Source organism: Austrofundulus limnaeus, unplaced genomic scaffold (genome assembly GCF_001266775.1).
Source record: "Austrofundulus limnaeus strain Quisiro unplaced genomic scaffold, Austrofundulus_limnaeus-1.0 Scaffold1270, whole genome shotgun sequence".
Lineage (NCBI taxonomy): Eukaryota > Metazoa > Chordata > Actinopteri > Cyprinodontiformes > Rivulidae > Austrofundulus > Austrofundulus limnaeus.
Window position 1 is genome coordinate 43,315 of NW_013953672.1, and position 13,382 is coordinate 56,696.

General features: G+C 42.6%; 3 protein-coding genes across 4 annotated transcripts in view; 2 read left to right on the top strand and 1 right to left on the bottom strand.

The window, feature by feature from the left end:
• Positions 1-325: 325 nt before the first annotated feature.
• LOC106534799 (tubulin alpha chain) lies at positions 326-2,829 on the top strand. Its single transcript, XM_014031560.1, has 4 exons — positions 326-494; positions 1,260-1,482; positions 1,576-1,724; positions 1,801-2,829. Exons 1-4 carry the CDS (start codon positions 492-494, stop codon positions 2,776-2,778), a joined length of 1,353 nt encoding a protein of 450 aa, XP_013887014.1. The 5' UTR covers positions 326-491; the 3' UTR covers positions 2,779-2,829.
• Positions 2,830-3,442: 613 nt separating this feature from the next.
• On the top strand, positions 3,443-6,483 carry crebzf (CREB/ATF bZIP transcription factor). 2 transcript variants are annotated; one of them, XM_014031562.1, is made up of 5 exons: positions 3,443-3,546; positions 4,684-5,243; positions 5,344-5,504; positions 5,683-5,751; positions 6,100-6,483. In XM_014031562.1, exons 2-3 carry the CDS (start codon positions 4,741-4,743, stop codon positions 5,390-5,392), a joined length of 552 nt encoding a protein of 183 aa, XP_013887016.1. In that variant the 5' UTR covers positions 3,443-3,546; positions 4,684-4,740; the 3' UTR covers positions 5,393-5,504; positions 5,683-5,751; positions 6,100-6,483. The 2 variants fall into 2 exon arrangements, with proteins under 2 accessions (XP_013887016.1, XP_013887017.1); XM_014031563.1 differs by lacking the exon at positions 3,443-3,546 and adding an exon at positions 3,566-3,635.
• The window catches only part of LOC106534800 (plasma membrane calcium-transporting ATPase 3), a gene marked incomplete at its 5' end in the record, with an annotated part of 18,845 nt that continues 11,714 nt past the window's right edge, over positions 6,252-13,382 (bottom strand). The window contains 1 exon segment of the mRNA XM_014031561.1: positions 6,252-12,415. Within this exon segment, the coding sequence (XP_013887015.1) occupies positions 11,930-12,415 (486 nt within the window).

Below are 13,382 nucleotides of genomic sequence, written 5' to 3' on the forward strand. Positions count from 1 at the left end.
TGTGTGTGTGTGTGTGTGTGTGTGTGTGTGTGTGTGTGTGTGTGTGTGTGCAGCTGAAAGCCCAAAACATGTGGAAATATAAAACGTGACATCATTCCGATCCGATGAATGAAAACATAAACAAGACAAACGTTTATCTTTAACCTGTTAAATTTATGAAGGTTTTTGATTTTGTGTAGTGCCTGTCTGTCTATGAAATGATTAAATTGGCCTGCCATACTTATTTCCTGCAGAGCTCGTGGTATGTCAGTGCAGCGGAATGTCACACAAGCTGACGTGATTTAAATCAACWCGAAGGACGGTCACGTGACATTCGACCAATCAGAAAGAAGAACGCATTTCCGGTGTAGCGCAGGTATAAATGGCCCCGCCTAGAAAACGGTTCCTCAGTCGCCTCTTACACAAGACTGATAAAAGTCACAGTGTGGGAGCAAACTTTAATTTCCCGCCTTCCTCATTCAGAAACTGAACTTTTTTGAGCTGCTAGAAACATGGTAAGAAAGTTTTAATTCTAACTTATCGAAACGGACTCGTGTAAATTAGTGAACAGCTTTTGAAAGTTTGTCCGGCAAATGAGCTGAATGGCAGACTGGTTTTCACTCGACGTTTTAACCTGTAATATTACCGATAATCAAACTTTTTACTCTGGTAACTTCGTCTTAAAATGATCAAACCGTGTTTTACTGTAAGTGTAGCTTTAAAAACCGAATGAAAACAACTTTTTAAGAAGTTTTCTCAACAGGCCGCAGCCAGTCACGAGTGTACTTCCGGTTTTTATTAACTATTTGATAAAGACAGCGTGGCTCTGATTCACACCGCTGATTTTTTTTACACGTGTCTAGGTTTTTGTTACTTCAGTTGTTGATTTTTAAAACAAATGTCTGTTACTTAAAAAGGAAGACTAATTAATGAACCACAGCTGTGGGATTATTCTACTGAACACARATTATCTCTGAACTAAGATTTTGTATTAATTTATTTATGCCTACACTTCTGATTATTCCAGTTAATTTTGGTGAATTTCTCATAAATCAAATGACTGTCACAATGTTGTAGTTCTAGATCCTTCCCCCTCCCTCCTCACAAAAGCCCTTTTGTACCCCCCTCCCCCCATCCTTTTACTCCTTCAGGTAAAGAGCAATAAAACAAGTCCTTTTTCTCTTCAGTGCTAGGCTTTCATAAATGCTAGATTAAAATTCAGAACTACCCAAGTCTAGCTATTATGAAAACAATTTTTTAACTTTTTGTTTCTCTCTCAGCGTGAGTGCATCTCAGTACACGTTGGTCAGGCCGGAGTCCAGATTGGCAATGCCTGCTGGGAACTTTATTGCCTGGAGCATGGAATCCAGCCGGACGGCCAGATGCCGAGTGACAAAACCATCGGAGGAGGAGATGATTCCTTCAACACTTTCTTCAGTGAAACTGGATCAGGAAAACATGTCCCCAGAGCTGTTTTTGTGGATCTGGAGCCCACTGTCATCGGTAAGCAGAGCCATATTTGTTTATATTAAACACAAAGTAGAGTGAAGTGAAATGTAGGAACCACAAGTGATTTTAAATTCCTCACCCAATCAGATGAGGTGCGCACTGGAACCTACCGGCAGCTGTTCCATCCTGAGCAGCTGATCACCGGTAAGGAGGATGCTGCCAACAACTACGCCCGTGGACACTACACCATCGGGAAGGAGATCATTGACCTGGTTCTGGAAAGGATCCGCAAACTGGTGAGTACGGTCAATTCAAAGCTCTTCAGRTTTTAATGAAGGCAGTGAAATGACTAAATGTGTTSTCTGTCCTCAGGCGGACCAGTGCACAGGTCTTCAGGGCTTCCTGGTCTTCCACAGCTTTGGTGGGGGCACTGGTTCTGGTTTCACCTCCCTGCTGATGGAGCGTCTGTCTGTGGACTACGGCAAGAAGTCCAAGCTGGAGTTCTCTGTCTACCCGGCTCCCCAGGTGTCCACTGCCGTGGTGGAGCCCTACAACGCCATCCTGACCACCCACACCACCCTGGAGCACTCGGACTGCGCCTTCATGGTGGACAACGAGGCCATCTACGACATCTGCCGCAGGAACCTGGACATCGAGCGTCCCACCTACACCAACCTGAACAGGCTGATCAGCCAGATTGTGTCCTCCATCACCGCCTCTCTTCGCTTCGACGGCGCCCTGAACGTGGACCTGACTGAGTTCCAGACCAACCTGGTGCCGTACCCTCGAATCCACTTCCCCCTGGCCACCTACGCCCCGGTCATCTCTGCTGAGAAGGCGTACCACGAGCAGCTGACCGTGTCAGARATCACCAGCGCCTGTTTCGAGCCGGCCAATCAGATGGTGAAGTGTGACCCTCGACACGGCAAGTACATGGCCTGCTGCCTGCTGTACCGYGGAGACGTGGTGCCCAAAGACGTCAACGCCGCCATCGCCAACATCAAGACCAAACGCAGCATCCAGTTTGTGGACTGGTGTCCCACCGGCTTCAAGGTTGGCATCAACTACCAGCCMCCCACYGTGGTCCCCGGTGGAGACCTGGCCAAGGTCCAGAGGGCCGTGTGCATGCTGAGCAACACCACCGCCATCGCAGAGGCCTGGGCCCGACTGGACCACAAGTTTGACCTGATGTACGCCAAGAGGGCCTTCGTCCACTGGTACGTAGGAGAGGGGATGGAGGAGGGGGAGTTCTCTGAGGCCCGGGAGGACATGGCAGCTCTGGAGAAGGATTATGAGGAGGTTGGAACCGACAGCCTGGGAGAGGAAGATGAAGATGGTGAAGAATATTAATCAGTGTAATTGCTGTACAATCTGTCAAAAATAAAATCTATACCAGCATAACATTGTGTTTTGGAGTTTTAATAAAATGTTTTTTCATTAAAGTTCACTTGAAATAAATATTCTGATTAGTCATAAATAAAGCACTGTAATCTGTACCTAACATCAGCTAAAGTCTCTTAATACATTAAATAATCACATTTCTACATATCAAGCAACACTTTAAGTGTCGGGCTGTGCTCTGCAGACAAATGTGTTAAATTTTTCCTTTAGGGATAAAATTTATGCCAATTTATTTCTATGGTCTTGGTTATATGAAACACTAACTCCAAGTAAGTCAAACTGTCCAGTTAGCCACATTTACAGTTTCTCAAGCTGTCAGCACATTCAACTTTGTTCAGATGAAAATATTCAATAAGAATATTTCATTGATTCAGATCAATGTTAGTGTTTTTCTTTCTGAGCAGTGTATTTAAATATATTAACATCTCAATAACAGACTCATGTTTGAAGAAAACTGTCACAGCAACAAATAAGCTGTGGCACCTAAGGTTAAAAACAATAATTAGAACATAGTAAAACGATGTGCAAACCACTTCGGAGAAGCACAAGTGGCAGGGCATAGAAAAGCTATTTGGATGCTGCAGTTATAGAGTCCGACCTGCAGGTGGCGGTAATGTAACTGAAGCTGTCGTAAAACGAGCATTGAAGAAACCGAAAGAAGACACGCTGCACACGCATCCAGTTTTACCGCTTAGCGCCGCACTGAAAAGGTTTAAGGTAAATAAAAACAATTCGACCTTTTTTACTCGAAGGACGTCAGTTTAATAGCTAATAATCGTTGCTGAAACTACATTTCAAACGGAACAGTAAGTTCGTGTGGATGAAAAGATGAGAAGCTGCGTCATTCGTCATTAGTTTCTTTTTGTTTAGCTAAGCTAGCATTTAGCTAAGTTATTTTAATAACGTTGTTTGTTTTAATGTTACGTACGGTACATTAAAGCCTAGCGCGCACGTGATATTTGTCTCAAAAGAGTTAGCTAAACCCGGCAGGAAACTGGATAGTTTCCTTAGCTGGATGCTAATCTTGAAAGCTCGGTGCTAGGCTAGGCTAGGCTAGCTGGGCTAATAAAGGCCTTAGATGACGAAAGGGATTATAACGATTGCAAAACACCAATTTGTTGATTATATCTTTACTCTAAACAGCGAATAACGTTTTTAGCATTGGCATGTTGGCTTCAAATTTGTAGTAAATTATAATTAAATAAGCTTTATATTGAATATACTGTAAAGCTAACAGCGTTAGCTACAGGTCGGTAATAACGTTGGTCAAACGTAAGGGTGACACGTCAGATGCTGCAGCTGAGCTGTTTTTCTCCTGGTTTTTAGGTTTTATATAATAATGATTAGTTTTTGGTGTTCTATGGTTAGAGTGTTCTTTAGAAACTCATGCCTGGAATATCTTTGTTGAAATCTGTTTACAAAACAAGTTTCAATCGGCTGAAAGAACCCGTTTAGCTAACTTATTTATAACACATTGGCTTTTGGATGAAGTCTTGGTTACATAAAAGCACACTTTGAACTCCACTACTGCAGTAAAATGTCGTAATTTTAATTTAGTGTTGGTTTCTATCAGAAAACCTTTTAGACCTAATCAAAAACAGCCAGTTTCATTAATCTAGAATCTAAATAAATACATTTAAGATATTTACTTTTTGATTTTTGTAACTATCAAATTCTAATTTTACCTAGAAATACACACAATGGGTTGTGAAATTTATGTGTAATGAAGCTTTTTAGACAAAGCTTAAAATGTATTTACTGAATGGTTAGGTTTAGTGTTTGTTTAATTGTTGTCTGTGATGTTTATCTTTATTGGTTTAAATAATTTTTATAAATTATTTTATGTATTTGCAGGTGTAGAAATCAAGGATTTGTTCCAGTTGGTATCTTTGTGGTCCAGCTGTCGCCACAATGATCACCAGAAGAAGAAGCCGCATGAACACCATAGAGGTTCAGTCCGAGGAGGTTGAGGTGGTGGATGTTGTGGGTGAAGATCTCCTGGCGCCATCTGAGGATTTCCCCGCCGATGAGTCGGATCCTGCTGGAGCTGAACTTGATGACCTGTTCGAAGACCTAAAATGGACTCTAGAAAAAGATAGTTCTTCTTCTCTCTTCGACATCGACCTAGCAGATTTCAGCGGATATGACGTCACAAACCAAAGCTCTGGTGTTGAAGTTTCGGCTGCCTCGTCTCCGGAGAGAACCATGTCGGACCTCAGGATGAAGAGCAAAGAGAACCGGTCGCACCATGTCAACAAAAACGCCATCGCTGCCAGATTGAATCGTTTAAAGAAGAAAGAATATGTCAGCAGCCTGGAGAAGCAAGTGGACGTCCTCTCGACAGAAAACGGCGTGCTCAAACGGGAGAACTCCTCGCTGACAAAACGCATGGAGGAGTTAGAAGATGAAACCAGGTATCTGAGGGCTGTGCTGGCCAATGAGAGCATGTTAGCCCAGCTCTTGTCCAGGCTGAGCGGTGTGAATGGGATGAAATTATCTTCCTCGCTTTTCCAGGGGCCAGACTCAAACGACCATGATTACGCGTTGCCCAGGAAGCGGGTGAAAGTGGCGGAGAAAGAGTCATCTGGTGGCGTGTGTCTGCACGTAGACAAGAACCACGTGTCAGTGGAGTTCTGCACAAAGTGTGCAGCGAGTGCAAGCACGGCGCTCAAAATGTAGGGTCAAGTACTTCTCTCTGTTTTTTGATTTTGAGACTGAGCTTCTGAACGGCTGCTGGGGGGGAGGAACACTGAATTAATTAAGATTACATAAGAGCCGGAGATTGTGCATGTCGTTACTTTTGTTTTGATGATGATGGGTTGAGTACACGTTACTGCTAAACCTTGTTGACAGTTTCTTCTAGGTCGCTCCACCATGCGGGATGAGTGGCTTTCTGAACACCTTTACCTGCTTGGCTCCATGGTAAGGATCAGACCAGAAGACTTTGTTTTTCTACAGGCCTCACTGCTCAGCAGCAACTGTAGTACTTTTATTTTCACACACTTGTTGGATCCAGTTATCGGATCTTGAGCATTTCGCTCAGATATTTTTGTTGTAACGATAAAACTTAGTTGGTTTTTAACATGTTAAGATGGTGATGGTCCACAAAGAGTTATTTTAAATTCTGTCCAATTGGAAACAAATTCTATTWAAAAAAAAGTCTTTTACAAATATATTTTGTTTTGCTAAGAATAGTTCTCTTTGTGAACCAACACCTCTGTACAGAAGAATACTTTCATTTAGCACCACCTATTTTTCTTTATGCTAAAGTGGATTCTGCTGATGGGAGGTGAAGAGGCTGGACACGCTGCCGCCAACGTGGCCTGGTATTTTTGTAAAGGTAGTATCGGTAACAAACGGTATATGGAATTTATATTTTACCAACATTGTGCAACACTTATAGCTGTTGATGCTGTCAGCAATTTTTTTTTTTTTTTTTTTTTACTACAGCTGCTCCTTTACTCGGAGMGACGCTGACACAGTCTCATTGTATATAGTATCTTCAGATGAAAATGTACATAAAGTTACACAAACTGCTGTCAGAGTTGATTTCCATCATGTTTAATAAAGTGTAAATGTTTAATTTTGAACACATTTTGTTTGAGGCAAATGTTTTTTGCCGATTGTCGAAGAAATAAATCACATTTACTTTCAGTTGAGTATCATATATCTGAGTCTTGTTCTGTACTGTTGATATTAATTCATCTCTTTTTCTCTCTCTGAACAGCAAGCTCTCTGCCGATAAAGGTCTAAGTTTTCCTGAACATTTGGGTCAAGTCTGGTAAAGGTTGTCAGAGCAAATGAACAAGTCCTCGTTTAATGGAAGCACACAAAGCAGGGCCGTACAGTTAACATCCTGTAAAAACAATAATAGTGTTTAAGTATGAAAATAGCAAACAAAATATAGGAAAGCCTTGGTGTCAGACTCAATAAAAGTTTAAAAAAAAAGTATAAAACTTGCTCAAACAGCAAAGCATTTTTTACATTGTGTTAAAGGTATTAAAATCAAAGACCACTCAACAAATTCATTAAAAACAAAAATCTGCACCTTGAGTTCTCTGTAATTTCCTAACCCTGGATGTTTTCAACCCTATTTCTTTTGACTCGCATGTTTTACATGTTTCCCTGCTGCAGCACATCTGACTGAAATGAAACGGTGACTGACAGGCGTCTGCTAAACCCGTTGACATTCTGATTAGGTAATTTAAATTTTTAATCAGTTCAGAAGCAGCGAAACGTCTAAAACCTGCAGGACAGTGGATCACGAGGAGCATGGTCTGCCTTTAACAATTAAAAAGCAGAATTTGTGACTGATTGCAGACTGATATTTGTTTGTTTACGCACAGAAACCTCTGAAGTAACTGAAACTAGCGTTCATTGATCTGGCCTTTTATGAAGAATTCTGACATGTTTGCACAAATTTATTAGGTTTGGGTGGTATTGTTTTGTGGTAATACCCTGGTATTGAACGTGACAGTATTTAAAAAGTATGGCCTATAAGCCCACTAGAGCCTAGTCACATGACCTATTTAAATCTAATTGGAAAAATACGCCTTCTCTGAGACTGTTTTGACTTGTGTCCAAATTAGATTCCAAACTACAGAAGACCAGTTTTTAAATTGTTGAATGAAGCCAAAGTTATGATAAATAGTATAAACAACTAAAAATAGGATTCAGACCAATTAATGATTTATCCTGATTAGAAACACAAATCAAGCCGGATCTCTAGCTGGACCTGCTTTTGTCAAAATGTATTTTAAAAAGCAGAGATCAGAAACTGAGTTTCGGTCATTTTGATGTGATGGTCAAGGATGATGTCATCCAGGATTATTGGACCAGCAGAGTCCTACATCAAGACAAGTCTTCGACAATGTTCTCGTTAAAACCTCCAGACCTGGTTTCCGCAGGTCCTACAGGTAAAAGAAGAGACGCTTCACTGGAAAACATGAACCTGGAGCAAGTTTAAAGAGCCTTTTTTGCTGCCATAAAATTTAAAATTACCTTATTTCCCCTAAAATTTCAATATTTGATAGATTCTCCTCTGGAGCTGTGGAGGCTCAGCTGTCTCACAATCCTGAGGCTGCAGGTTTGAGCTCCGGCTGCATCAAAAAATACGAATCAGCTAGTKTTTCTTGTAAGAACTGCGCTAATAAAATATGCATTTATGAGTTCTGCAAATAATCACAACCTGATTTTTATTTACATTTTACAAAACGAACAAACTCAGGTTGAGTTTCGGAAGATTGAAAAACCCGAACAAACAACACAGGASCACACAGACTTTGTCAAAGTTATTATTGTAGAATACTTTGATGTATTTTTTTTCTTTCATACAGACAAAAGTTGTTGGACTTATTTCCCATTAAATTCTCTTAGATTTCAATACAGATTTAGTCTACAGTATACAGGTGTGTTCTTCCTCATATATAGATATTTATTCGCTTAAATAACAGGCAGGTAACTCTTTAATATATTCAATAATCTTTTATATTTTTTGCTTTTTTAAATTTTTTGTTCGGTTTTTTTAAAACTTTTTTTAGTCTTTTTGTTTGTTTTAATTTCAGCACGGTTAAGGCTGCGTTTTCTGTCAGCGGAACAGCGCCGTGTATATTTATAGCAGTATGTAAAAATGAAATCATGAAAAAAGTTAACTCTCGGATAAGGTGGCAGTAAAAACACCCTGTGGCAGATCTAAAAGAGCAGCCTAAACAGTGCGAGGGGGCACTGCCACTTCTGCAGTCTCTAGCTCTGCGGCGACCCCCCATAACCCCCCAAATATTAGTTACTTTGTATGAGGTACAATCCTGTCACCTGTTGGTTATTTACAGAGCGGCGTCTCCGGGTCTTAAAGGACTCCAGGTTTGTCCGCACGCCTCAGGGCCTGTTGGGACGGAGAGAAAACGCAGCCCTCAGAATATGCTCAGGAGAATGTGCAACTGTCTTTTTTTTCCATCAGTGGGAGCACCGGTGGAGGAAAAAAACTCAAGAATTAATAATAATAATAATAATATACAAGCGCTTCCATTTTTGTTGTTCCTCTCTTTACAAAAAGCAAATAGGAATAAAACGAAAGAAACATAAAAAAAGTGTCACAGGAACATAGTACCTGTAAAATCAAAGATGCACGTGTGCACGTTTTCGGAGCGATCTGTACAGTCGTGGTGCAGTTGTACACTTTTTATAATTTTTCGATAAATATATTCTTTTTCACATTTGTGTTTCGCCTTCTGTGAAACGGGTAATGTGGAGGGACGGAGACGTCTGGAGCTGCAAAATATACACCACTGCAGATGATTGCCCCTGTCGTTTAGTGTGTGTGTGTGTTTCCTACAGATGTGTGTGCGATGAAGAGGAAGATAGCAGATGTGGAGAGAGAGAGAACATCACACAGAAGTGACAGTAGCCTAAATGAGTTACCAACACATAAAGAGTGACATTAATGATACCAAATGCATGCGTTAAAACAGACAGACCGATACACGGTCGCCGCCCCGCTGCGACGACGACGACGATGAGCGTCAGAGAAGACGAAGAGTTCTGTACAGGTGTGCGAGGATGGGGGGTTCCCAGAGAGCCCTGCAAACATCCTGAAACGAGTGGCAGGACAGACGTGTGGCTCGCTGTGTTCGGGCGTGTCAACACGGCAGTCTGTTGCATATCGTCTGCCTTCCTCTGAGGGGCCGGTCTGTAGGGGGTCAGGGGTCAGACACTGGGAGGAGGGTTTGCATTGTTCTGAGTGACATCGATTTACCCACACCTGATGCAACATGGGGGTGGCTCGGCTCGCTCACCTGGTCTGGAATGTTATGATCTGCGGGAATGTAAACCAGCTCTGATGTATGAAAATTACCCCCGCTCAAACAAAACGCCGTTTAGTTTATGTCTGGATGAGAACGCTGACCAGGCAGCCGTTTCAGGAAACGCYCTTAAAGTTCATTGAAATGTTTAATTTAAACGTAACGTTTTCCTGCTTCTATCCGCTCCAACGGGAACAAAAATGTAATTGTTTAGTAGAATAATTACGAAAAAACATTAAAATTTGCCAACTTTGGCTCAACTATTTTCAAATTTTTGAGTTGGAAAAGTCTAGTAGGCGGAGCTTCGTCTGAGCTGACCAATCCAAAAGTTTTTTTTTCTTTTGTAAACTTCTCTTTATGCGTAAATATTCAGCCGAAAACACTGTCAGTTTTTTTGTTTATGTAAAAGTCAACTCATGGATTGTTTGATAAGAATCTCCAATAAGTACATAAAAAATAAAATTTTCTTGACTTTAACTGATTAATCAATAAACAACTTGATTAATGAGCTTTAAAGTTGTTGGGTCGTTATGGTGCCAATCAGTGGTGGGCACAGCTAACCAAAACGTTAGCTTCACTAACCACTAACCCACTAAATAAGGATCTTAGCGCTGATAATGCTAATCACGAACCTGTTGCTAGTTTTCTATTGGGTAAATTTGAAGGTGGGTGGGATCATCTGTTTCAAATCAGCCAATCCAAACCAGAGTTATAGCTCTGTATAACTTGTGACACTTCCAGAATAAAAGCATGTCTTTGATCAAGTTCATGTTTTATAAATACAGTTTGAAGTTAGACAAACAACAAAAACAAATACTTTCTCTACCATATTTTGTATGTAGTCAATTTTTGTATTCGTTTATTAAATATTGTTAAATGTGATTTTATGTCTTCGATGCTCTTAGTTTGAAGTTTAGCTGCTAAAGATGCTACATGCTACACACAGTGCCTGACATGTCCAGTGTTGCTTGTATGAGGAGATATTTTTTTGTTTAATTTGAGATAAACAGCAGTAAAAGGTTAGTTTAACTACGTGTGAATTTATTGTGGAATTTAATTGGTCCGCTAACAGTTTCCAAATCTGCTAAATTAGACGCTAGTTTTGGTTTTAGCATAACTGTGCCCACCACTGGCACCAATGATGTCATCCAACGTCCAGCAGGAAAGCTTTCCCAGGAGAACTTCCTGTTAGTTATGAGAAACACGTTGTGACATTGAGGGGCGGGACATGAGGACAGGTGAGCTCTCATTGGTTGTACCTGATAGTCCTGAGCGAGCTTTCAAACTGAACACTGCCGCGGATCGAGCAGGTGGCTGAGGATGACCGCGTTCAAACGAACTTCCTGGTTACGCGGCGGAGATGAGCCGATGGGCGGGAGCGAGGTGAGGGCAYGTTAGTCTTAAAGGGCCATCGTGCGTGTGATGGCGTTTAAAGGGTTAATGCTTCACTAGCTTCCAGCTTTTTTCCAAAAAAGAAAAAAGGCCCTCTAACAAAACGACTTAAGAGAGGAAGGGACGAAGAAGACAAAGGAACATGAAGAGACGGGGACGCAACAGAAACACCCAAACATGTGTGTTTGCCTCTCACACACTCTGATGGCAACAGAGAACAGGTCTGGGTGGACCCGGGCCAGGAAAATCCCCGGTGATGAACATGAAGAGCTCAGTGCTGTGGCTTCCTAAAAACATTCAACCTGATGCCTCCATCTTTCAGTTCGCCGGCAGTTCTACCAACTATTGAATTGAAATTAATGTCGTTTCTGTTTTTGTCACTTTTTTTTTGTTTGTTTTTTCTTTAGATGAGACGAGACAGAACACGTTCACAGACTGAAAAAGAAGAGCGGACCTTAGGAAACAAATGAGCGATGTTCTTTTTTTGGGGGGGTGGGGGGGTTCTGACAAAATTAATTTCACAGGTATCGCGAGCGGAGGAGCGACGTTAAAGTGGCTGCAGTCAGGTAGGTGGTGGTGACAGTGCAAGGCGGCCCCCCCGATGCGTTGAGGGATGTTCGGGTGCCGGCTCCGCCCGTCTTCGAGAGGAATGAGCGAGCGCGAGGTCGGAGCAAAGCCTGGTGGGGTGAACGGAGGAAGGGGGGCGGGGGGAGTTGGGCTGGAGGAGGGCAAATGGAGGAAAAAGTTGCAGTCATGAGTCTCCGATCATTGTTCCCTCGCCTGCCTCCTTCGTCCTTTGCTCCGTCCTGTGAGCGTGGCGTGAGGCAGGCTGGATGAAAATGTCACCGTGTGTCCTCAGCCCTTATCTCCCCCCCACTCCACCGTTCCATCATCCTTTTGGCCTGACCTGGTTATAAGGAGGTCTCCACGCAGAAGAGATGCGCCGGGTGAGGGGCGGGGAGTTTCAGTGGCCGGTCTCTGCCATGGTGATGATGATGATGATGATGGTGGTGTTTGTGATGGCGGCTCTGGCTCGGGTCTTTACTGATGCTGTGTTTGTTGCTGACGGCGGTGTCGCTGCTGCTGCTGTTGTTGTTGTTGTTTCGGTTGCACGGTGTCACCGGGAGGCTGTGCTGGCGGTAAGGACGGGTGGGCCGGGTGCGGGCCGGGGGCTGAGCGGGTGGAGGGGGCGGCTTGCGGAGGGCCGGGTGCAGGTGCTGGTATCGGCTGAGCTCTGATTCGTCGTCCACGTCGGTGTCGTCAATCAGCGGGATGTTGTGGATGAGGTCGTTGATGAGGAACTCTGGGTGGGCCATGAAGTTGTGGATGGAGTTGCGGGATTCTGGTTTCTCGCAGCCCTCGTACAGCGAACTACGGAATGCTTTCACCACTCGCATCTGATGAGATAGAGGAGGACGAGAGGGACGACAAGGACACAAAAAGAGGAAGTTAATAAATGTCAAACGGAAAGAAGAGACAAGGGAATCCCAGAAACAGACAGACTTGTGTCCTCCAGAAGACAAACGGTGAAAGACAGACAGACAGACACTCAGGACCAGGTGGAGACAAGTTATTGATTATTTTGTGTGGCAGACATGGTGATGATGTCGTTTCACAGATTTAAATCAAATAAATTATTGGGAACAAAAGGAATCATTTGTAAGATTTTGCTATTTCTTTTTTATGCAAAGAGCACCTACCTGTCTGTCTGTCTAAATATATCTATTGAGCAACCTACCTACCCACCTATCCGTCCATCCGTCTGTCTATCTACCTGTCAATTGACCAACCAACTTAACCACCCACCCACCTAACTATCTATCATCTATATTTCTGTCTACCTACCCACCCACCCATCTGTCTGTCTTTCAATTGACCGACCAACTTAAACACTCACCTAACTACCTATCATCTATATTTCTATCCATCTACCCACCCACTCACCCATCTGTCTTTCTACTGACCAACCAACTTAACCACCCACCCACCTACCTACCTACCTACCTATCCATCTACACTACCTGTCTGTCTGTCTATCAAGCAACCCACCCATCTATCTTTCTTTCTATCTAACTACCACACACCTGTCTATAGACCGACCAACCTACCTACCCATCTGTCWGTCTTTCTATTGACCGACTAACTTACCCACCTACCTAACTACCTGTCTGTCTGTCTATTGAGCAACCTAACTACCTAACAACCTGTCTGTCTGTCTACTGACTGATCAACCTATCCACCCATCTGTCTTTCTATTGATCAACCAACTTAACCACCCACCTACCTACAGTGGTTTGCAAAAGTATTCATACCCCTTGAACTTTTCCATATTTTGTCACATTACAACCACAAACATAAATATAT

Bases quoted from the DNA above. Each gene is read 5' to 3' on its own strand.
- crebzf (XM_014031562.1), top strand. From the start codon at position 4,741: ATGATCACCAGAAGAAGAAGCCGCATGAACACCATAGAGGTTCAGTCC. The intron at 5,244-5,343 runs GTATCTGAGGGC...TCGCTTTTCCAG, and splicing joins GAGTTAGAAGATGAAACCAG to GGGCCAGACTCAAACGACCA.